This window comes from Trichosurus vulpecula, chromosome 3 (assembly GCF_011100635.1).
Source record: "Trichosurus vulpecula isolate mTriVul1 chromosome 3, mTriVul1.pri, whole genome shotgun sequence".
Classification (NCBI taxonomy): domain Eukaryota; kingdom Metazoa; phylum Chordata; class Mammalia; order Diprotodontia; family Phalangeridae; genus Trichosurus; species Trichosurus vulpecula.
Window position 1 is genome coordinate 355,721,894 of NC_050575.1, and position 24,591 is coordinate 355,746,484.

General features: G+C 36.7%; 1 protein-coding gene across 1 annotated transcript in view; it reads left to right on the forward strand.

Moving 5' to 3' along the window:
• Positions 1 to 24,591, forward strand: part of MAP4K3 (mitogen-activated protein kinase kinase kinase kinase 3) — a 213,323-nt gene that overhangs the window by 77,216 nt on the left and 111,516 nt on the right. The window contains 1 exon segment of the mRNA XM_036749371.1: positions 16,322 to 16,412. Within this exon segment, the coding sequence (XP_036605266.1) occupies positions 16,322 to 16,412 (91 nt within the window).

Genomic DNA, 24,591 nt, shown 5'->3' on the forward strand with positions numbered 1-24,591 from the left:
CTATTTTCTGTTTTTTACCCTTCCCGTTTTCAATTCAGAGTGTGATATTGAATCCTTTCCCTCCATCCCCCTACCCCCATGGTCTCATTTTTGCTGACATAAATGTCTCGTGTCCTTTTCCAAGATCTGCTATATGTAAGTAATTCCATATCCTTCTTATTATCTTTGTCTTGTATACTCTATCAGCTATTATCAGATTTATGATGTCAGTCAGTAAGCTCTTATTAACTATTTACTATGTGCAGGGTTCTGTGCTAAGTTCTGGGTGTGCAAAGGAAGACAAGAGACACAGTCCCTGCTCTCAAGGACCTCTCAGTCTAACGGGGGAGACAACAGGCAAACAGCTACGTACAGACCATACACAGGAGAAACTGGAGATAGTCACAGGGGGAGGCATTAGCATTAAGGGGTCAGGAAAGGCTCCTTGTGGAAGGCAGGATTGTAGCAGGGAACTTTTATGCTTCAAAGTTCCTTCTTTGTTCTCATTATGACCCTTTTCTTGATTGGGGCTTCTGGGAAATAAAAGCTTTGTTCTTTCTTCTTAACAATCACACTTGTTGGTTCTATTAGAGCACTCTCCCTTGCCTTTATCTTTTTTTTTTTTTTTTCCTCTTATTGAAGGTTCTTCTGAGGAGCATTGTTCCCTGGCATATTGTTTCACGAAAGAGGTAATAGGGACCTAGTAGGGAGCTTTTGGCAACAGAAGTCCATTAGCCTCCTCTGTTAATTGCCCTTTCCTTCCTTGTCTTTTCATCTTGCTATATCATCATTTTGGACCTTTGATGCCTCTTCTCTGCTCTCAAACCCCCTTCCCCCACTAATGAGCTCTATACTCTTGGCATCCCAATTTCACCCTTCCCCATAACATAGGGAGTGGTCCTGGAAAGCACAGCCTCTGCTCTCAAAAAGAATGGCTCTTGTTTTTTCTCCTTTTTTCTGGTTCAATTAATCAGCCGACGTTTAGTGATTATCATGTGCCAAGCACTATTCATAGCCCTGGGGATATAAATTAAAAATAGTAGCTCCTGCCTTTCAATAACTTTCATTCTAGTAAGGCAAGTTAGTTGTCCATAATTTGCCGCTTTCGGTGTTCATTAGCTTTTATGCCAAAAGTTGGGAAAAGAACATAAAAAATGATATGGACTTCACAATAACCTGGAAGAACCTACATGATATAATGCTGAGTGAGTGGAGCAGAACTAGGAGAACATTATACACAACCCCAGATACATGGATTCTGTGATGACTAACCTTGATAGACTTCGCTCTTCTCAGCAATACAAGGTTCAAAGACAACTCCAAAGGACTCATGAGGGAGAGAGCTATCTCCATCCAGAGAAAACTATGGAAACTGAATGCAGATTGAGGCAAACTGTTTGCTCTCCTTTTTTTTTTCCCTGGTTTTTTTTTTTTTGTTTGTTTTGTTTCTTCTTTCTCATGATTCATTCCATTGGTCACAATTCTTCTTTACAACTAGACTGTTGTGTAAATAAGTTCAATGTGAAGTTATATGTAGAAGATATATCAGATTCCATGCTGTTTTGGGGAGGTAGGGCGGAAAGAAAATCTGGAACTCAAAATCATGTGGAACTGAGTGTTGTAAACTAAAAATAAAAAATCTTAATTAAAAAAATGATACATTTGTTCATCTTCCATTTTGGAGGAGTGATAAGAGTGTTGAAATCCTAGGAGGAGAGGGAACGATTATTTTTTAAACACCTAATATATGCCAGGCATTGTACTAAGTGTTTTACAAATATTATGTCATTTGATCCTCACAACAGTCTGTGAAGGAAAGTGCTGCTGTTACTATTCACACATTGCAGTTTACAGATTAGTCATATCTATATGCTCATGTAGGCTTCAAACAACTATATGTGCTGGGCAAATCTGTCATCTTTAGTTCTTCTGATTACATTGAGAGGAAAGCCTCCTTAGGTGCTAATGTTTTTAACATGAAATTTAGTGTTCGTAATAATTCTTTATGTTCATTCTAACAAAATGGTTTACTAAGTCCTAAATAGTGTCATTATATTTTTTCTGATGTTGGCTTCAACTATTTACTGGTCCCAGCTTCTAAGATAAAAATTTCAGGCTAAAAGCCTAAATATCCTATTAAATGGCATCACTAATATTAAAGGATGACCAGTTGGGAAAACAAAAACCATTAATTTTTAAACTCTAAAATCATTCTAAAAATGGAAAAATATAAATTATATGAAAAAAATTTTAACAGATATGATTGTCCCAATAGGTAATGAAAAGGCTTTTGACAAAATCTTAACACCTTTTTCTGTTGAAAGACACTATAAAGCATAGGAATAAATGAACCTCTCCTCAATATAATAAATAATGTCTGTTTAAAATCAAGGACAAACATTAGATATGTTAACAAAAAGCTAGAAACTTTTCTATTAAAATCAGGAGTAAAACATTGATGCCCATTATTACCACCACTGCTTAACATAAAGCCAGAAATATTAGCTATAGCAGTAAGACCAAAAAAAAAAAAAAGAAGGAATAAGCATAGGCAAAGAGGAAGCAATATTATCCCCTTTTGCAGATGATATGACTTACTTAGAAAACCCTGAAGAGTCAACTGAAACTAATTGAAACAATAAATTCAGAACACTTACAGGATATAAAATAAACATGTAAATCACCAGTATTTCTTTTTGTTACCAACAAAACCTAAAGGGAGAGACAGAAAGTGAAATTCTATTCACCATAAATACAGGATGTACAAAACATCTGGCAGTCTGTCTGCCAACACTGGAGTCTTTTCCACTAAGTTCTGTCTTCTCCAAGTATTTAACATTCAGCTTCAGTATTTGTCTTTCCAAAGGATAGTCTGAATTAATTTCTTTAAGTATTGACTCCTTGCTTTTTTCAATTTATTTTCATCATTTTATTTATATAAATATGAGTTTATATAAAATTTATTTTTATCACTATATTTATTACAGTCTTTTTTATTCCAGAACTTAGTCTTTGAGGTTTATTTTGCTTATATTGATCTGATCCCTGTCTCCCTCTAGTCTTCCTTTTCCTAGCTAAATCACAAAGTCATAGTTTACTTTTATTTCTATTTTCTCTTTTTACCCTTCCCTTTTTCAATGAATAAAACTGCAAAACCCTCTTTGCAGAAATATAGACTTAAACAATTTATGAAATGTTAATTTGCTCGTGGATAGATTCAGTCATATAAAAGAAATGACAGCATTATCTAACTTAACTTATTCAGTGCCGTACCAGACTACCAAAGGATTACATTATATAGCTAAAAAATAATAATGAAATTTATACAGAGGAACAAAAGATCAAGAATCTCAAGGGAAATAATGGGGGGGGAAATGGGAAAGAGGGGGACCTAACAATACTAGTTCTTAAACTATGCTACCCTGTAGTAATCTTGAAAATGATTTGGTACTGGTTAAGTAATAGAGAAATTGAAAAGCTTAGGTAGACAGCACAAACGTATAAACCAGCACTGTAGCATAATGTTTGATAAACCCAAAGACTCCAATTACTGGAGCCAAAATTATTATTTGACAAAAACTTCAAGGAAAACTGGAAAGCTATTTTGAAGAAATTAGGTATAAATCAGCACTTCACACCATATGTACCAAGATTGAATTCACATGGGTAAATAATTAAGAATAAAAGGTGATAAAAAAAATAAGACAATTTTGTTTATGTGAAATCTCATCGTTTTCATGCAAACAAACCAGTGCAGCTAAAAGTAGAAGGGAAACAGATAACTTAAAAAAAAATCTTCGTAGCAAGTTTTTCTGATGAAAATCCCATATTCAAGGTATAAGTAATTAATTCAAATCTGTAACTATTTGCCAGTTGATAAATGGTCAAAGGATATGAACAGGCAATTCTAAGGAAGAATTATTAGCTCTTTTTCATAGTATCCAAAAACTAGAAACCTAGAGTGTCTCTAATCTTTTGGGAGATATCTAAACCAATTGTGGTATGATGGAATATTAAGATACTATTAGAAAAGATGCAGTGGATGGTTTTCAAGGAAATTGGGAAGAAAACCTTTGTGAACTGGTACAGAGTAAAGTTAAACAGAACTAGGAGAACAGTTTATACAGTGATGACAACTTTGAAAGATTTTGGAACTCTCATCGATTCAGTGATTAACCATGTTTCCAGAGGAGGGACGGTGAAGCATGCTACTCACCTCCTGCAAAAGAAATGATGGACTAAAATGTAGAATTGAAACATTTTTTGTGGTCAGTGTAGGAATTTGTTTTGCTGGACTATGTATTTTTTATGAGGATTTTATTTTTTAATTGTTCATTGGTAGGGGTGGCAAGCATGTAGAAGGGGCACATATTCAGTATAGAATAAATAAAATGTGTAATAAAATAATAGTACTGAAGCTTTGTAATTATAGCATGTTAAGGTATCCGGTACCCTAAAAGGTGGCATTAAAATGTGGCAGTGAGATAGTTGGAATGATATTATATTAATTTTAAGGAGAACCTTTAAGCTATGATTTCCTTATCTATAATAGTAAGGTTCTACCTATTATTGAGTATATGGAAACTATTAAATACAGTATTACAATAGTCATTTGTTTGGGATAAACTACATCAGAATAGTCTTCTAAATGGGCGATTGATAGAACTATGGAGTTTAGTAACTTTATAATGATATTTGTCTTACATTATGTGAAGTTTTTTTGTGTATAATCTCCTGTCTTCTTCTTTGTTAGACCTACTCATTCATAAGGAAGTGTTATTTTGTGGTCATATAATGAATGAATTAAAGGAAGAGACCATGGAAGCAAGAACTCTTGGATTATCACATGCAAACTTGTAAAAATGTGGTTGTAGCAGCAATAGAGAGGGATGGAATGGTTTCTAACACTGGAGGACTTGGTGACTAACTAAATAGGAAAAGTGAGGCAGAAGGAATCGTCCAGGGATGGGGAAACCAAAGGCCTGGAGGCCACATGAGTCCTTCTAGGTCTTTGGGTGTGGCCTTTTGACTGAGTCCAAGTTTTATAAAACAAATCCTTTCATTAAGGGGATTTGTTCTGTGAAGTTTGGATTCAGTCAAAGGACCCGTCCACTTGAGGATTTAGAGGGCCACATGTGGCCACAGCTTCCCCATCCAAGGTTTTGATGATGGGTAATTAGGTAAATCTAGTAGATAAAGATTAGTCATATGTGTTTTGTACTATTTTAGAATTTAGAAAGGTGTATCCATGGATCTGTGATCTCATTAATATGGCTGTGCCCTCCAATGCAGTCTAATTTATAACTTCTCAATCAGTGTGACTTTTGTTTGTGTTCCCCCTAAATCCTTCAAAGAGGGTCAACCCAAAATGCTGGGAGCCCTCCTCTTCACTCTTGATTTTGCTTGGACAGCAATAGATTATATGGGCTTTCCCTTTCTTGCTTTTGTGGCTCCTTCCTGAAATTATTAACATTTAATCTTTCCTTATATGAATTCTAGTTTTTTTGTCATTTATATGCAACGTTAGAATTGGAAGATTTTTCTGGAAACATAAAAATAATTGAATATGGTAGGGATATGATGATAGTTTCAGAGTAAATATTTTAGATTGTTTATTGTAATTACATAAACCACGTTTCTTATTCTTCAGAATTCAACAGTTGGATCTTGTTTATTTCATTGTACTTTGGCACTTTGAAATAATAATTGAGGTTTGTTTGAGAGAATCAACTCTGGGAACTCAGCCATTTATTACTGAATTACTGTTAATTCCATTCATTGTTTCTATAGTAATAATATGGAGCTCAGAAGTTATTTTGAATGATACCAGTGCAGGCATACAGGTTAAAAGATAAATGACATTTGCTGAGCCATTTAATTCAAATAATTTTCTTGCTATTACCTATATGAAATCCCTATGTGCTAACAATAGAAAAGGGGCATGAAGAAGGGTAGGTATGTGAGTGCAGTTTCCACAGATCTGAGATGAGTAGCCCAACCTGTTTTCACAAAATAAGTCCAATTGATTCTTTGATCAGGCAAGCATTTAAAAAAAAAGAAAACAAAAACCCTGTAACAAACATACATAGTCAAACAAAACAAATTCCTAGAGTGGCCAGGTCCAGACGTGCCTCTTTTGTTCTACATATTTTTAAGGTGCATAGCATTTTTCATACTCCTAATTATTGATCCTCTGGAATTATGGATGATCATTGTGTTGTGTCTTAGGTTTTTCTGATGCCTTCCCCTTTTACCATTTCTTACAGCACAATAGTATTCAAATATATTTATATACCATAATTTGTTCAGCCATTGCTCAATAGATGGGTAGGTCTTTAGTTTTCAGTGCTTTGCTACCACAAAAAGAGCCGCTATAAATATCTTTGTATGTCTAGGACCTTTTCTTCTTTCTTTGGGGTCTAGGCCTTGTAATGTTTTTACTGAATGAATGTTACTGAGAGCTTTACTTTCTTCCCTTGAGAAACTCCTGTTCATATTTTTTGGTCATTTATCAGTTGAAGAATAGTTCTTTTCATAAATTTGAATTCATTCCTTATGTAAATGAGATCTTTATCAAAGAAACTTGCTAACAAGATTTTTCTTAGTTAACTGTTTCCCTTTTAGTTGCATTGATTTTGATCAAAAACTTTTTAATTTTTGTGATCAAGTATCAATTTTAACCTTTGTGACTATCTCTTTACTCATTAATCCTTCCCCTATTCACAGATCCAAAAGGTGATTTCAGCGTTTGTACTGAAGTATCGTTGTATGGGACCAAGAATTGGAGTGGAATGAGCCAGGCACTAAATTCATTGTGTAAGAAGAGAGAGTCAGTAGATATTAGTCACCATCATCTTGGGTGATAAATCTGGTTAGAGTGAACCTCAGGTTCACTCAGATTGTTTAGTGATGGCATTGAGAAGTGGCGATAGGTGACAAAGAGCATTACGACTGCCTCCAGGACCAATGAGTGTTGGGGCAGGGGATAAAGGGGAAGTGGAGATTTAAGAAAATGCAGCCAGTATCAGAAAGGACGACCTTGTTGTACCAGAGGACCTAGAACTTAGCTAGTTTGATAGCTATGTGGAAAATAAGTACTGGCTAGGGAAGACCAGTTGGAGGTTATTGTACTTGTCCAGGCAAGAGGCAGTGTAGTCTTCTGTTAGGTGGTGGCTATAAGAATAGAGAGAAGTGGTTAGATATGAGGGCTGATGTAGAGGTGGAATGTATAAGACCAGGCTAACTGGCTACATTTGGGGGTAGGGAAAAGTCAGAATGGGCTATCAGATCTCTGAATCTGGGTGACTTTAAGGACAGTGGTAAGTTTGGAGGAGGGATGAGTTTAGGTGAGAATATTTTGTCATCAAGCAGTATGCCCATTTTATATTGGCACTAAGAACTTAATCCTGTCTTATTTTTTGCAACTCTAGTTGTAAAAAGATTCCTCATGTCTAAAATGAGAATTTAATAGCTGCTACAGGATTGTTTTGATTCTAAACTGAGAATGTTCCTAAAGTGCTTTGCAAATCTTAAAGCATTTTATAAATATCATTTAATATTATTTTGCCCAAATGCATCCATGATCTTGCATTTCCATGAAGCAAATTCAAACTTATTTAAAACCATCTCTCTTCATTTTGCAGTACTATTTTCCATATCGGTCCATAAATTCATCACAAGAGATATACCCAACATCATGGAGGCCTTCTTTGCTTTATTTTCAATTTTGAGAAGATTGAGGGTTCAGTTCTCAAGATATCTGAGAAGTATACCATACAAGATTAGCAAAGATGTTGGGAAAAAAATAGACTTTATTATTGTACAAAAAAGTAATTAAGAGAACACTAATAACTGCTGACCAGTATACCTACTTTCTTAGCTAATTTATAACTTTTATGTGAATAACTAATGCACATATCAAATCTATCCTTGATATAAATGGGAATAGGCACGAATAGACAAGCAGTATTCAAATGTGCGTAGTTGATAGAAGTAGATTCTGAATCTAAGTTTGCTCAGTGTGTGTGTGAATTTAAAGACATTAGGGAAAAACCTGGGCCTTGGCAAAAAAGATGAAATTTGCTCACATATCACACCTAAAGTATCCAAGCAGTAGACTGTTATGTTCCAGTGAAAGGGAGATGAGGATGTTGGGCTTAGAAACAGAAAGCATTTTGTGGAGACAGGCACCAATAGGATTCATGACTTTTTCCACTGTATTGGTTGCCTTTCTCCTTCCTCTTAAGATCCTTTTTAAGGTATGGAGCTTAGAACTGAACGCACTATTCGGGATGTTATCTGACCAGAGGAAAGTAGAGTGGCATCATGACCTAGAAAGTAGGCCTCTCTTAAAGCAAACCAAGATTGCAATAGTTTGTTTGGGTTTTGGCAGGGGGGGCGGTGGAGGTGGCAGGGGGAGAGAGGGGAATAGCTGGCTGCCATATCACACTAGTGATTCATTTAGCTCTCTGTTCACTGACCTCAGATCAAATTTCATGTCCCCTATCATGCCCCTGTGAAGCTGGTTTTTTTCTTACCCAAAGTAAATGTTTTAATGAATGCACGTTATGTAACCTCCATCAAATTTGCTTACCATCTTAGGGAAAAGGAAGGGAAGGGAAGAAGGGAGAAAATTTAGAACTCAAAATTTTACTTAAAAATTAATGTTAAAATTGTCTTAATTCATAATTGGTATAAGCCACATAAACAATCCTCAATGAAGTTCATCTTGTTAGATTCAACCCAATGTTCTAGCCTCTCCAGACTTTTTTGGATCTAAATTAATTCAGTGTGTTAGCTGACCTTTCTAGTATTGTGTCTTCTGCAGTTTGAGTAAGCACACCATTTATGCCTTTTACACAAAATTTTAATAAAAATTTTAAACAGCATAGGGCCGTGTACAGATCCCTAGGCCACTAGAAATATCTTTCCATGTTGACTTTGAACCTTAATGACTACTTTTTAATTCTAGTCATTCAACCATTTCGAAATCTTATTTAGGTGTACTGTTGTCTTGCCCATATCTCCATATCTTTTCCCCAAAACATAAACTCAGTGCTTAAATCTAGCTACAGCACACTTACGGCCTCCCCTTGATCTTGCCAGTTTAATATAACCTTTTCAAAAAAAAATTAAGGTTAGTCTGACATGACCTATCCTTGATAAATCTAGCATGGCTTTTTGTGATCGTAGCTGTCCTTTCCCATACTCAGTCTTGTAATAATGTATTCAAGAGCACAAAAGAAAAAAGCAATTTTGAATACATAACATTCAAAAGCTTTTGCACAAATACAATCAATGTAGCTAGGATAAAAAGGAAAAAGCATCAACTGGGAAAAATATTCACATCAGATATCTTTGATAAGGACTGATATCCAAGACATTTAGAGAATTAACACAAATATATAAGAACAATAGATATTCCCCCAACAGATAAGTGAAATAAATATGGATAATTGATTTTCCCAGGAATTGGAAACTATTAACTATCATATGAAATATTGCTCCAAATCACTTATAATACAAGAAATGCAAATCACAACAACTTTGAAGTTCCACTTCATACCCAACAAATCGGAAAAGATTTTAAAGAATAAAAATATTATTAAAGGGTTTGTAGGGGAAAAATAGGCATATTAACACACAGTTGATAGAGTTGTGAGTTAGTTTAACCATTCTGGAAAGAATTCTTTAATTGTACTTAGAAAATGACTAACATGTCCATACCCCTTGACTCATAAATCTCTGTACTAAGCATATGCTCCTCAGCAAAAAAAGAGAAAGAAAGAGAAAAATTTCATACCTTAAAATATTCATAGCATTTTTGGTTTGGGGGTAGTAAAGAACTAGAAACAAAGTAGATGGTTGCTGATTGGAGAATGTCTAGACAAACCGTGGTATGATTATAATGTTCCATAAGAAACTATAAATAGTAGGAATTCATAGAAATATGGGAGAAGTTATATGAACTGATACAAAGTTAAGGAAGCAGAATCAGGAAAGTAATATATCAGTAACCGTAAACGAAAAAAAAAAGACCCTGAAACTAAATACTATGTAATTATAATGAAGAAAGCTTGGCTCTAGAGAAGAGTTGAAAAAATGTATCTTACTCCCTTTCTTGCAGAGGTTTTGGGACCATGTGCAATATTGTATATATGGGTGATGTATTTGGTGAATTTTTTTTAGCTTTCCCTCCTCCCTCTTCTGGTAGGGGAAGGAGGGCAAAAGATATGTTTAGAAATGAAGGTGATGTAAAAACAGAATTTATCAGTAAAAATAAGATTTTTTTCATTTAAATAGCATTTTATTTTTTCCAGTTACATGTTAAGACAATTTTAACATTCATTTTAAAATAACATTTTGAGTTCTAAATTTCTCCCTTCTTCCCTTCTGGCCTTCTTCCCTAAGATGGCAAGCAAATTTGATATAGGTTATATATGTGCATTTATTAAAACATAAAATAAGATTTTTTTATGAGGAGAAAATCCATTCTAGATTTTTACCAGAAACCCAAGTCAAGCATCCTGGCTTTTGTATCTTCTGTTCTCTTCATTTAAAAAAAAAAATCTGATCACTCTTCTTTAGACCTGTAGAAGCTTTCATTGTCCAAGATTTTTAGAAAATGATTGATAATAGTTCAGCAGGGACAGCTGGGTGGCGCAGTGAGTAGAGCACTGGCCCTGGAGTCAGGAGGACCTGAGTTCAAATGTGGCCTCAGACACTTGACACATGTACTAGCTGTGTGACCTTGGGGCAAGTCACTTGACCCCAATTGCCCTGCCTTTCCCCCTCCAAAAATAAAATGAAACCAGTTGTTCAGCAGGATCATCTAGTAGTTTATCTGGGCCAGATGACTACCTATTTCCTTACTTATCTTGGTATAGTTTTTCATTTAGCCATTTGTGTTCTGTTCTTTCCATCACAGAGGTCAGTCTCTGTGGCATAAAAGAGAAGAATTGGCTTTCCCTGCTTTCACAGTTGATCATTGTTTTTTTTTTTGTTTTGTTTTGGTTTTTTTGTTTTAAATTTAAATTTATTTATTTGACATATTTAGTTTTCAGCATTGATTTTCACAATAGTTTGAATTACAAATTTTCTCCCCATTGCTACCCTCCCCCCCACTCCAAGATGGCATATATTCTGGTTGCCCTGTTCCCCAGTCAGCCCTCCCCTCTATCACCCCCCTCCCCTCTCATCCCCTCTTCCCTTCCTTTCTTGTAGGGCAAGATAAATTTTTACGCCCCATTGCCTGTGTATCTTATTTTCTAGTTGCATGCAAAAACTTTTTTTTTTGTTTTTTGTTTTTGAACATCTATTTTTAAAACTTTGAGTTCCAAATTCTCTCCCCTCTTCCCTTCCCACCCACCCTCCCTAAGAAGTCAAGCAATTCAACCTAGGCCACATGTGTATCATTATGTATAACCCTTCCACAATACTCATGTTGTAAAAGACTAACTATATTTTGCTCCTTCCCAGCCCATCCCGCTTTATTGAATTTTCTCCCTTGACCCTGTCCCCTTTCCAAAGTGTTTGTTTTTGATTACCTCCACCCCCATCTGCCCTCCCCTCCATCATCCCCCTCCTCTTTATTTTTTTTTTTATCTTCCTCCCTCTTCTTTCCTGTGGGGTAAGATACCCAACTGAGTATGTATGGTATTCCCTCCTCAGGCCAAATCTGATGAGAGCAAGGTTCACTCATTCCCCCCTCACCTGCCCTCTCCCCTCCTCCCACAGAGCTGCTTCCTCTTGCCACCTTTATGCGAGATAATCCACCCCATTCTATCTCTCCCTATCTCCCTTTCTCAGTATGTTGCTCTCACATCCCTTAATTTGATTTTATTTCTTTTAGATATCTTCCCTTCATCTTCAACTCACCCTGTGTCTGCTCTCTCTCTTTTATATACACACACACACACACACACACACACACACACACACACACACACATATATACACATAGATATATACATACATACACATTCACTTATATATACATAATATATATATATATATATATGCATATTCCCTTCAGCTACCCTAATACTGAGGTCTCATGAATCATACATGTCATCTTTCCATGTAGGAATGTAAACAAAACAGTTCAACTTTAGTAAGTCCCTTGCAATTTCTGTTTCTTGATTACCTTTTCATGCTTCTCTTGATTCTTGTGTTTGAAAGTCAAATTTTCTATTCAGTTCTGGTCTTTTCACGGAGAAAGCTTGAAAGTCCTCTATTTTATTGAAGGTCCATATTTTGCCTTGGAGCACGATACTCAGTTTTGCTGGGTAGGTGATTCTAGGTTTTAATCCTAGCTCCATTGACCTCCGGAATATCATATTCCAAGCCCTTCGATCTCTTAATGTAGAAGCTGCCAGATCTTGGGTTATTCTGATTGGGTTTCCACAATATTCAAATTGTTTCTTTCTGGCTGCTTGCAGTATTTTCTCCTTGATCTGGGAGCTCTGGAATTTGGCGACAATATTCCTAGGAGATTTCTTTTTGGGATCTATTTGAGGAGGCGATCAATGGATTCTTTCAATTTCTATTTTGCCCTGTGGCTCTAGAATATCATGGCAGTTCTCCTTGATAATTTCTAAAAAGAAAGATGATATCTAGGCTCTTTTTTTGCTCATGGCTTTCAGGTAGTTCAATAATTTTTAAATTATCTCTCCTGGATCTATTTTCCAGGTCAGTGGTTTTTCCAAGGAGATATTTCACATTGTCTTCCATTTTTTCATTCCTTTGGTTCTGTTTTATAATATCTTGATTTCTCATAAAGTCACTAGCTTCCACTTGCTCCAATCTAATTTTTAAAGTAGTATTTTCTTCAGTGGTCTTTAGGATCTCCTTTTCCATTTGGCTGATTCTGCCTTTCAAGGCATTCTTCTCCTCATTGGCTTTTTGGAGCTCTTTTGCCATTTGAGTTAGTCTATTTTTTAAGGTGTTGTTTTCTTCAGTGTATTTTTCAGTATTTTTTTGGGTCTCCTTTAGCAAGTCATTGACTTGTTTTTCATGGTTTTCTCACATCCTTCTCATTTCTCTTCCCAATTTTTCCTCTACTTCTCTAACTTGCTTTTCCAAATCCTTTTTGAGCTCTTCCATGGCCTGGGACCAGTTCATGTTTTTCTTGGAGGCTTTTGTTGTAGGCTCTATGACTTTGTTGTCTTCTTTAGGCTGTATGTTTTGATCTTCTTTGTCACCAAAGAAAGAATCCAAAGTCTGAGACTGACTCTGGGTGTGCTTTTGCTGCCTGGCCATATTCCCAGCCAACTAACTTGACCCTTGAGTTTTTCAGTGGGGTATGACTGCTTGTGGACTAACGAGTTCTATGTTCCACGTTTCGGGGGGAGGTGCCAGCTCTGTCAGACCTGCACTACTCCTTTCCCAAGAACCCCCAGTCCAGACTGGGCTTAGATCTTCAGCAGGCTGTTGCCCTCCTGCTCTGATCCACCACTTAATTCCTCCCACCAGGTGGGCCTGGGGCCAGAAGCAGCAGCAACTGTAGCTGCCCCACCTCCGCTGCCCCCGGGGCTGGAAGCCGAATGGTGAACTCCTTCCACTCCCGTACCTTTTCCCACTAACCTTCTCCGCAGTCTTTGGTGTTTGTGGGTTGAGAAGTCTGGTAACTGCTGCAGCTCACTGATTCAGGGCGCTAGGGCCCCCTCTGCCCGGCTCCTGGTTTGGTTGGTCCACGCCGCTCAGGCTGGGCTCTGCTCCACTCCGTTCCCAGCTCCCAGCTCCCAGCTCCCAGCTCCGTGTGGGATAGACCTCACCCAGAGACCATCCAGGCTGTCCTGGGCTGGAGCCCTGCTTCCCTCTGCTGTTCTGTGGGTTCTGCTGTTCTAGAATTGGTTCAGAGCCATTTTTTATAGGTTTTTGGAGGGACTCGGCAGGGAGCTCAAGCTGGTCCCTGCTTTCCAGCCGCCATCTTGGCTCTGCCCCAATCACAGTTGATCATTGTTACACTACTGCTTTTACTATATACAGTGTTCTCCTGGTTCTGCTCGCTTCACTTTGCATCAGTTCACATAAGTCTTTCCAGGTTTTTCCTGCTTGTTTTTTTTAATAACACAGTAGTATCGCATTGCAATCATTTAGCGCAACTTCAGCCATTCTCCAATTGTTATGCATCTCCTCAATTTCCAGTTCTTTGTGACTACAAAAAGAGCGACCAACACACTGTTAGTGGAGTGGCCCTGTAGATATTTTTGTATGCTTAAGTCCTTCTCCCTCTCTCCCCCTCTCCTTTTTTATCTCTTTGGGATATAGACCTAGAAGTGGTATTTCTGGGTCAAAGGGTATGCACGGTTTTATAGAAGGTATAGTTCCAATTTGTTCTCCAGAATGGTTGGACTAGTTCACAACTCCACCAATGGTGCAATTACTGTCTCAGTTTTTCCACATGCTCTCCAGCATTTGTCAGTTTCCTTTTTTTTTTTTTTGTCATTTAGCCAATCTAATAGGTGTGAGGTAGTATTTCAGAATTGTTTTAATGAGCATTTCTCTAATTATTAGTGATTCAGAGCCTTTTTTCATATGACTATTGATAGCTTTGATTTCTTTCTTCTGCTTATTTGTATCTTTTGACCATCTATTAGAAGAGTGTCACACCTTCAACAAGATATCTTCTTTGCAAATGTAAGACTCTGCAAGATTCCTTGATTAAATATAAGATAACTTCAGTTAATTAAATAAAGATAACTTCAATAACCATATGATTACTATTTTCAGATAAAACGTTCTAACATCTAACTTAGTACATTTGCACCCCTGTTAGGGATGCAGATTTGGGCTTGATGCTTAAAAAACAAAAGAAAACCACTTGCTAACAATTAGAGCTATGTAAAAGTGGAATAGGATGCCTGAAGAAAATTAGATTCCTCTTGAAGTCCTCAAGTAAGACCTAGGTAACTTCTCTTTGTGCATCTTGTAGAGAAGAGTCTTATTCAGATGTTGTTTGAACTAGATGGCCTTTGAGGTCCCTTCTAAGTCTGAGAGTGTGTTTTGTGGTTTAAAGAGATAACTGTAAAAGATGTGAGGGATAGTGTAATGTGATTGACTCTAAGAAGACCTGGTACTTCCAGCTGTGCCTTAGTATGCAGGCATCTGGAAATCCTTAGAGATGGGAGATAGAAACCATAAGGGATATTGACTCAATTACATTTGGAGTTCTCTGAAGCAATGAGGAATATTTATCTTCAGCTCTTTAACCTTCGAAGAGCTCATTTGGAGTTCCCACTTTAGGCAGGGAGTAAAAACGTGAGATATTATGACTACTTTATACTATTCTCTGTGACAGATATTTATGGTACCTCAAAGGGAGACTTTCCCCACCTTACACACTCCTTTCCTCCTCTCTCCCCGGACCTCCATTTCCTCAGCCTATTAGATAGATTCAGGTACTGGCTCACAGAACGTATGATTGTGTTACTCCATTTTGAAGTAGCATATATAGCAGGAAGTAGCCTAAGCTAGTGGTTGCCAGACCTTTCATCCTGAACATAGGCTTATTAATTAATGGTTTGAGTATTTATTTGGGAAGCTGAAACTTAGGGTCTGCTTTTTCCTTTGATACTACTCATTTCTATATACTGTCAATCAAGCTTCCTAGTCTTAAAAGGGCTTTTAAAGTCAGTAAAGCTAGTTCATTTTAGACTGGTTCCATGTTTTCCCATTTTTTATATGCTGTATAGTTAACCCACATTTACATTCTCATCAGTTCTGTTGCTCCCATTACAAGTATTCATTCAGGAGCTACAGCATGTGATAGTACTATAGGATTGCCAGATTTTACTTTGGTGAATACAGGGCATATTCTAATTAGGCATGAGGGAGCAGGGAGAAGAGACTGAGTACTGACAAAATGAGACTGAAATACTGGACTGTTTTGCATTCCAACCCAATTGAAATGGGGGCAAGGCACTGAAATGTAAGCCAGCTCTGTATACTCAGGCCATCTGGTAGCCCTTCGATCCAAGTTTAGGCTTCTTGATTGCATATAGACCCTGAAGAGCCATAATCTGTGTACTAGCTGAAAATAATTTATATCTCATCTTTTAAGAGAACATTCTTTATTGTCATAAAATCGTCTATACCCAGTGTTATCTGTAAGGTGAAATACTGTCTGTTTATCTGTTTGTCTATCTTTTATAACTCAGATTCAGAGCTTCCCTAAATAGTTTCCCCTCCTACTTATGTAGTCATAATTGTACCATGGCAGATAATTATCATGACTGAAGCTGTCATTTAAAAAAATACGAGACCAAAACATTCTAGAAGTTGGTCAATGTTTAAAATTTAATTCGATGAACAACTAAACATACATCCTTTTCTTTTTCAGGAGAAGACTTTGCAGTTGTGCAGCAAGAAATTATTATGATGAAAGACTGTAAACACCCAAACATTGTTGCTTATTTCGGCAGCTATCTCAGGTATGGTATTTGCTTTCCAATTTTCAAAAAATGCTGTATCAGGTGAAGAGTATAGAATGAATATATCATTGCAGGATTGTGACAAAATAAAGTAAACTATATAATTCATTATTTTTGAGCATATCTGCTTTTTTCCTTCTACACAGAAAGCCATTTTGAAAAAGCAAAAAAAGCAATCAGTTAATAAACAAAACTAATGGGTACATAATCAAATTCAACAGTATATGCAGTGTTCTGCTTTCATAGTTCCACACTTCTTCAAAGAAATGAGGGAGATATGTTCTTATATCTCTTTTTCTGGGCCGAACTTAGTAACCCAACTTCCAGTTTGTTGAGAAGGTTTTTATTCTTTTATATTATATTCCTCGTTGTGCGTTTTTCACTTTACATCAATTCACATAAGTTTTTTTCCCTTGCTTCTTTATGTTTGTTATTCTCTTACAATGCAGTAATTCTCTGTTACGTTCCTCACCACATTGCTAAGTCATATTCCACTAGATGGGCATCTGTATTGTTTTACTTTCCATTCTTTTCTGAATTTTATTTTCTATTCCATATATTATAGCCTTACATGTTCTTTTATTTTCTCCATATCCCTCTGGGTTAAAATCCTTAACTATCTGGTACGAATATCCTATCCTGTCCAATTAACTGCTTTTGTACATTTTACTTCATTGTTCCTTTTTTTTCCTGTACTTTACTCTTGGAGAAATAATTTCAACAGATCAGTGTCTGATGGAAGCAGTGCTACATAGTCACTTTGTGTCCTATATTGTGAGACCCAGCCATGACCCCTTCCTGATTCTGAGATGTGCTAACTTGTCCTTTTACTTAAATGTTGCATAGTTAGACGTTTCTTCTACCTAAGATTATAGGTGTAAGATTTGCCTCTTAATACTGCAGCTCCTGGTCCTCTCTCTCCATCCCCCACTGCTGTGCTTCCAGTTAACAATCAGACAGTAGAAGTAGCTGCAGGTAAAGTCATTTAATAAGATAGCTTGGCAAAAACTGATGGTACAAAATATTCTCCCACAGAGCTTAAGGTGTATTTTTCCACAATTACATGTGCATCATTTGTGGAAAGAGTAGGATCATAACTTAGAGTACTAAGATAGTGAGGCACACATGTAAAAGTGTATGTGTGGCAAAGGGGTAACTCATAGCTTTTGAAACTTGAGGCCTATGGCCCTTTTAAAAAGTCTTATGCAACTCCCCTTGTTCAGTTCTCTGGTGTGCAGGCCCCTCAGCTGAGCTCTAAGGATCTGTTATAGTCTTGAGTCCATAGCACTTGGCATTTACCTCTACATCCTGGGTTACCTTCCTCCCCAGGGTGACTGTCTCTGCACACCCATTTATCTTCAGATTTTTCAGTGCACGATGTCTTATTGCTCCAGTTTCTCTACTGATCTAGGCATTGTGGTGAAGAGGGAGGGGAGAAAATCTTGCCTTCCCTCAAAGAATATTTCACTCTCAGGAACCTGGTCTGTCTTCCAGCTCTAGGTTCCATCTTTGTGCAGTGAATAGAGTGCTGGGTCCAGAGTCTGGAAGATCTGACAATTCTCTATTTTATGAAATAAGAGCATATATTATTAACACAAATGGGAGGATAGACGAGGACAACTTCTTAGCTCCTCTCTTTGTTGTTTTCTTTCTTCCTTTCCTGAGATAATGATCTCCTAACACCCTTATTATAATATAGCTTGTGAACATACTCCTTAACCCAGTGTGGGGAATGCATTTATTAATGATGGACCCTGGAAGGTCTCATTTTATCTTAGAGGTAGGAACTTTGTTTAAATATTTGTTTTTATTACTGAATGCTTTTAATGAAGAAACAATAAGTCAGTTTATGGTCATTAAAAATGAATGGTATCTAAGTGTGACAGAGCAAAAATGTATACGGTTCTCCCTGTGGAGGTTCCTTCTGCTGTTATAAGGTATATAACAAAACTGTAGCCTCATAGAATGTTAGAGTTGAGAGATCACCTTAGAGTTTGGTGTTGGGAAACATTGTATTGAATACTGCTTTTCTTTTTACTCGCTCCTGCGCCATCTTATTGTCCCCCAATTGAAAAGAATATGCAGTCAAGCAAAACAAATTCCACCATTGACCATGTCCAAAAACATATATCTCATTTTGTGTCTTGAGTCTGTAATATCTCTTTCAGGGAGTTGGTAGTTTAAATGATTATAATAAAAGGGATTCCCAAGCTTTTATCTACGCTAGCCTCTTCATTTTCAGATAAGAGGCGCATGTGGGTGAAATAGCTTACCTCTGATTCTCATCCAAGGATGATTTTGAATTAAGGTTCTTTAACATTACCTAAAGATGATGAGTATATACCCCTTCAAAATCTGCATCAAGAGCTTGTTAATTAATGAAACTCATTTGAGTCCTAGAAAAGCTTAAGTCAGGGGTTCAAGCCCTTGGTTGAGGATAATTTGATCTATATTCCATTCAGTTCAATAGGCACTCTTCTAGGCACTGAGAAGAGAAAAACAAAAGAAGTTCTTTTTAATCAATGTGTTTGCACTCTACCTGGAGCATGAAACATGCAGACATATAAAATCCATTAAATCCATTAAAGTTGAGTAGGGAGATTCCAATTCAACTAGTGGATTAAGAATGCATCCCCTAGAACATGGCATAAGCTTTGAAGGAAACCAAGGATTCTAAAAGGGCATTAATTCCAGGCATAAGGAACTGACTGTGCAAAGGTGAAATCTGAAATGACCTAGGAAGCAAAGGGTCCAGCTTCTGTGCATATCACTTTATTAAGCAATGCATGCCAATGGTGTAATAAATAAGAACCAGGCTTCCTGAGCTTTGACACTGGACCTGAATATAGGGGAGACAGATTTTTATGCATTAAAAGCAAACAATTAACAGGATATAAACCAGGATACAAGATTAGGTAATCTGATTTCTAATTAGAGGAAAGATTAGGGACTTTCCAAGTTAGGAGGGGAAGAGCATGCAGCTGCAATTGCCCCAAATCAGAAAAAAAACAAATGCCCCACTCTTCCCAGTGTCTGTATTCTCTCCCTCTTGCCACACCCCTCTGCCTCCCAATTGAAAAGAATCACGGTTGGTCTTTGCATCAATCAGCATTCCTAAGTTGTCTGTCTTTACAAATATATATAGATCTGCAAACCCTGCCCATTTTGTTCTGTATCTGTTCATATAAGTCATCACAGGCTTCTCTGAAACACTCCCTTTTCCTTATAGTACATAATATTCATACACCACAGTTTATTCAGCCATTCCCCAATTGATGCAGCCCACAGGTTTCCAGTGGTATTTAAATGAAGCCTGTCTGTAGTCTATTGAGGTATGTTTATTTCCATTTCTTATGATAAAGGTCTTAGCTTCTCTTGAATTGTGGCATGGTGTAGTTCATACTTTAGTATTCTTTCTGTATTTGGGAATTTCTGTAATTATGGAACAATTCAGCCTCTTCCTATATAAATATATTTCCTAGAGTTTGTCATTTGTTCAGTGAGAACAAGATTTCTAGGCCCAATGGAAGTTTAAAAAAATACACCACATACTTTATTTGGTAGGTGTTTTGACAACAACATCACAATTCAGCTTCAAAACAACCTTGGGAGGTAGGTGCTATTATTATACCCATTTTCCAGATGAGATTGAGTTAGAAAGAGATTCAGGGTCACAGTGCTTAAGTATCTGAAGCACATTTGAACTTGGTTCTTCCTGACCTCAGGTCCAACATTCTTGCCCACTGATTTTGATGAAGATCCACAAATTTAAAGTGTTGCTTGAACTTCTGGCAACAGTTTTGGTTCAGGCAGTCTTCAGTATTCCATCTTTGTATTGTCTTGCCCATGAGAAACAATTTTTTCCTCCTACCAGTGGTTCAAGCAATGCAATAAAGTTTTCTCACAGTTCCCATAATGGAGCCAAGTATTCTCACAAGATAGAAATTGGACTAGATCTGTAATTGAATGGAAAGGGAACTGAGCAAGATACAGAATTGAGTCACAAGATGGAGTCAGTTTGGTTCACTCAATTCCCACAGTTCCCTCAGTTCGGAAATAGAAGAAATGATGGATCTGGGAAGCATCAAGTAGCCTAGTTCCTTGGAAGTTTTAATTCATGAAGGAAAGCAGTGTGAAGCAATACTGGAAATATAGGCAAGAGCCTGTAACTAAAGACACTAAACATCAGCCTGCACAGTTTGTCTTTTATCCCTGAGCTCCTGAAGATTCTTGAGTACAGGAGTGACGTTATCAAACCTGTGCTTTAGACAAATTGTTTTGTTAGATGTGTGGAGCATGTTTCGTCAAGGGAAGAGATTAGATGTAATAATAAGATCAATGAAAAGTCTCTTGTAGTAGGCTAGGCGAGAGGTAATTAGGGTCTGAACTAGCTCATGAGACTGAAACCGTGATTTCCTTTCTCATCTTTCTGTGGAAGACCAGAATGATCATTAACGTGTTTATATTTTATCCTGTAGAAAATAGGGAACCATTGAGACTTGATGGTGAGACCTATTTTGTAGGAAAGGTATTTTGCTAGCTTTGTGAAGGTTACATTCTAGGAAGCATGAAGCAGATGAGAACATGATCCAAGAGGTAGATGGAGGAGGAGACCAGTTCAAAAGAGATGGTGGCAAAATCCACAACACTAGAGGAAAGAATCAAAATGACTCTGATTTTTAGAGCCCAAGTGACTAATAGTACACCCAAGAGAAAGAGAAAAATTAGAATTTGGAGTGAAATTTAGCAGGAAAAGTACTTGTCCAGTTTTGAGCATAGTACAGTATGAAGTTGGAGATATGGAACTGAAATATAGAAAAGATTGAAGCTAGATATAGATAGATAGATAGATAGATAGATAGATAGATAGATAGATAGATAGATAGACAGATAGATAGATAGATTTGGGAGTCCATCTGCATAAAGATACCATGGTGGGGAAGGAAGGGGAAGAGACAGTACAGAGAGAGAAGTCCATGAGAGATCCTGTACATAGTATTATTAACACATAATTTAGAATTTAATTTTCTCATATAAACATACTTTAACTTAATTAGCATGTACTCTTATGATTCGGACTTTTAAAAAAATAACTAAAGTAACATCAAATTAATCGGCAGTATAGATTGATTTATAAGCATTTTTAACTTGATGATTTCATGTAATATCTTTGAAACAAACCTTTTTCCTAGTATATCACGGAAATAATTACATGATGTTACATGATGATATATCTGCATCAACATTTCAAGTATCTTGATTTCGTCAGTGTGGATATTTCTCCTGTCATTACAAATCTCAGATCTCCTACAACTTAGTAGATGATCTTTAAGCATGAGCAAAAAAATCCATCACCTTGTGACACATATGGTGATGAAATTTTCCGAACTTAGCTAAATTGCTGCTTATTTGACAGATCTGCAGATGACAACCAGGCCCATACTTTAAGTCTTTTTCATGTGGTAAGACCTTTCAGAATTTATACTCTTCTTGCATAGGATTCTAGAACTGTGAAACAGAAAGATTAAATTATTGAAGAGTGATTGTATTCATGGTTGGGCTATGCCAGAACAATGAAAAACAATGACGCTACTCAGATACTTGATGGGGAGAAACAGGAGATACTTAAAAATAACTTTCTGAAAAAATAAAGGGAAACAGTTCTGATAAGGAACAAAAATTATATTTGTCTGAATATTCAAGTGTGGATACACAAGAATTCACCAAAAAGCTTAAAGAAAAGTTTGCAAAATTACAAAGGACAGGTGTGGATCCAAAGAAGACACTTGAGAAGATACCTCTGTGGGGGGTCCAGAACAGTGGATGTCATATTTGTTCACTGACTTTTTTTTTCCCCTCAACTTCCTCTTTATCTTTAAAAAAGAAAAAGACTTTATAACAAAGGGTGACTTTGGCAGGGTAAAGGGAAGGAGACATTTAGGTAATGTAAAAACAAAATGTATCAATAAAAATAATTATTTTTTTATAAAAAGGAATGTTCAGAAAATTAAAGCACAACCACATATCAGAAGATGAAAATAAGAACGTGACAGAGTCCTGCAAAAATACTATCAGGATTGTGAAAACCCAGAGTGATCTTATATTAACTAACTAAAGTAAACAGAAAGTTGAGGGGGCGTGGTTTGTTTGTTTGAAAAGTTCTGTTGGGAGTCTTCCTACCAAAACACACCCAGGAACTAAGAGTAAATGCAACTACAAAACATTCTTTGTAGAAATAAATCAGACTTAAATAATTGAAATATTGTTTGGGAGTAGAGAGGGAAAGCAGAGTGAGTCATTATAATGGAGATGACAATACCTAAACTACTTATTCAGTGAAATACTAATTAGCCTACCAAAGAATTAGAGCTTAAAAAAAAGTCATAAGGAGAAACAAAAGGAAACTATTTCAAGAAAAATGATACAAGTGGGAAATCATTATCAATACCAGATCTCAAAATAGTAATCATTAAAATGTTTGGTATTATTTAAGAACTTGGTTTATCAGAGGAACAGATTTGGTACATACAGTGTACAGTAGCAAACCAATGCAGTTGCATAGTAATCTTTAAACCCAGAGACCCCACTTACTTGGCTCATGATTCACCATTTCATAAAAATTTCTGGGGAACCTAGAAAGCTGGGTTGAGAACAGCAGCTCATATCATATACCAAGATAGGCTCTGAATGAAAACATCCTTTGAACATTAAGGTTGACGTTTTTATACAAAGAAAACTAATGCAGCTAAAATTGAAAATAGGTAACTGGGAAAAATCTTTCAAGTAAATCTTTCTGGTAAGAGTCTCATTTCCATTAAAACCACACTGAGATTTTCTCTCACAGTCATCAGATTGGTTGACAAGATGTCAAAAGAGGAAAGTGACAAGTGTTAAAGAGGCTACAGGAAATGAAATATACTGATGTCCCATTGATGGAGTTGTGAATCAGTCTAGCCATACTGGAAGCAGTTTGAAATATGTCACAAATGTCCCTAAACTGTCTGTACCTTTGATCTAATGATACCACTAGTAGACCTATAGCCCAGAAATTCAAAGAAAGAGGAAAAAGGGCTCATGCAAAAATATTTATATAAGTTCTTTTTGTAGTAGCAGAGAACTAGAAACTAAAGGGGAGAGAGTTGCCATCAGTAGGGAAACAACTGAACAAATTGTGATACAGCAATGTTATGGAACACTAAGGAATGATAAAAGGGAACAATTTTAGAAATAACTTGGAAGCCTCGTGTGAATTAATGAAATGAGCAGAAGCAGGAGTATAGCATATCCAGTAACAATTGTAAAAATAAATTACTGTGAAAGCTGTAAGAACTGTAATCAACTCAATGACCAGACATAATTCCAGAGGACCAATGATGAAGCATGCTACCCACCTCCTGACAGAAGGTCATGGACTAATATGCAGAATAAGACTTTTTCTTAAAAAAATATAGCCCAAGTGGATATTTGTTTTGCTTGACTATGCCTATTTATAATAAATGTTTTGGTTTTCTTTTTCTTCCCCTCTCACTGTGGAGGGTGGGGAAAGAGCATAAATGGGAGAGAGAGAAAACCAATTTTTGTTAATTGAAAAACATTTTGAAGGAGAAAAAGTAGGATTAAAGAAGGAATATGGCCTTTGCCTTTGGATGCTACTATAATAACGGACAACACAGTGAAGGCTGAGCCACTCAATTCTGATTTTGTTGCTCCTTTCTCTGCCAAAATAAATTATACTTTATACTAGAAATGACAAAAATGACTAAGGGAAAAGTGGTGCCCCAGAAAAGTAAGGCATTTTGCTGCCCTTCAAGGAGTCAATCCAACTAGCTGAGATAAACTGCATCCTTTAGTTCTCAAAAAGTTTGCAGGTGTGTTTGATTGCTGAGCCTAATCAGATCATGGAAGATAGGAGAGGTACCACAAGATTAGAAAAAATGTTGACCTTTGCTTCGCTAAGGTAGGGGAATTACCCCTCCTTTCCAGTGACCTCCTGGCTGTTCTACAAAACAAGACTCTGTTTCTCAGCTCTGAACATTTTTCTCTGACCATCCCCCATGCCTGGAATGCTCTCCCTCCTCCACTCTGCCTGCTGACCTTCCTGTCTTCCTTTAAGTCCCAACTAAATTCTACCTTCTACAGAAGTCCTTTCCCTGCTCCTCATAATTATAGTGCCTCCCCT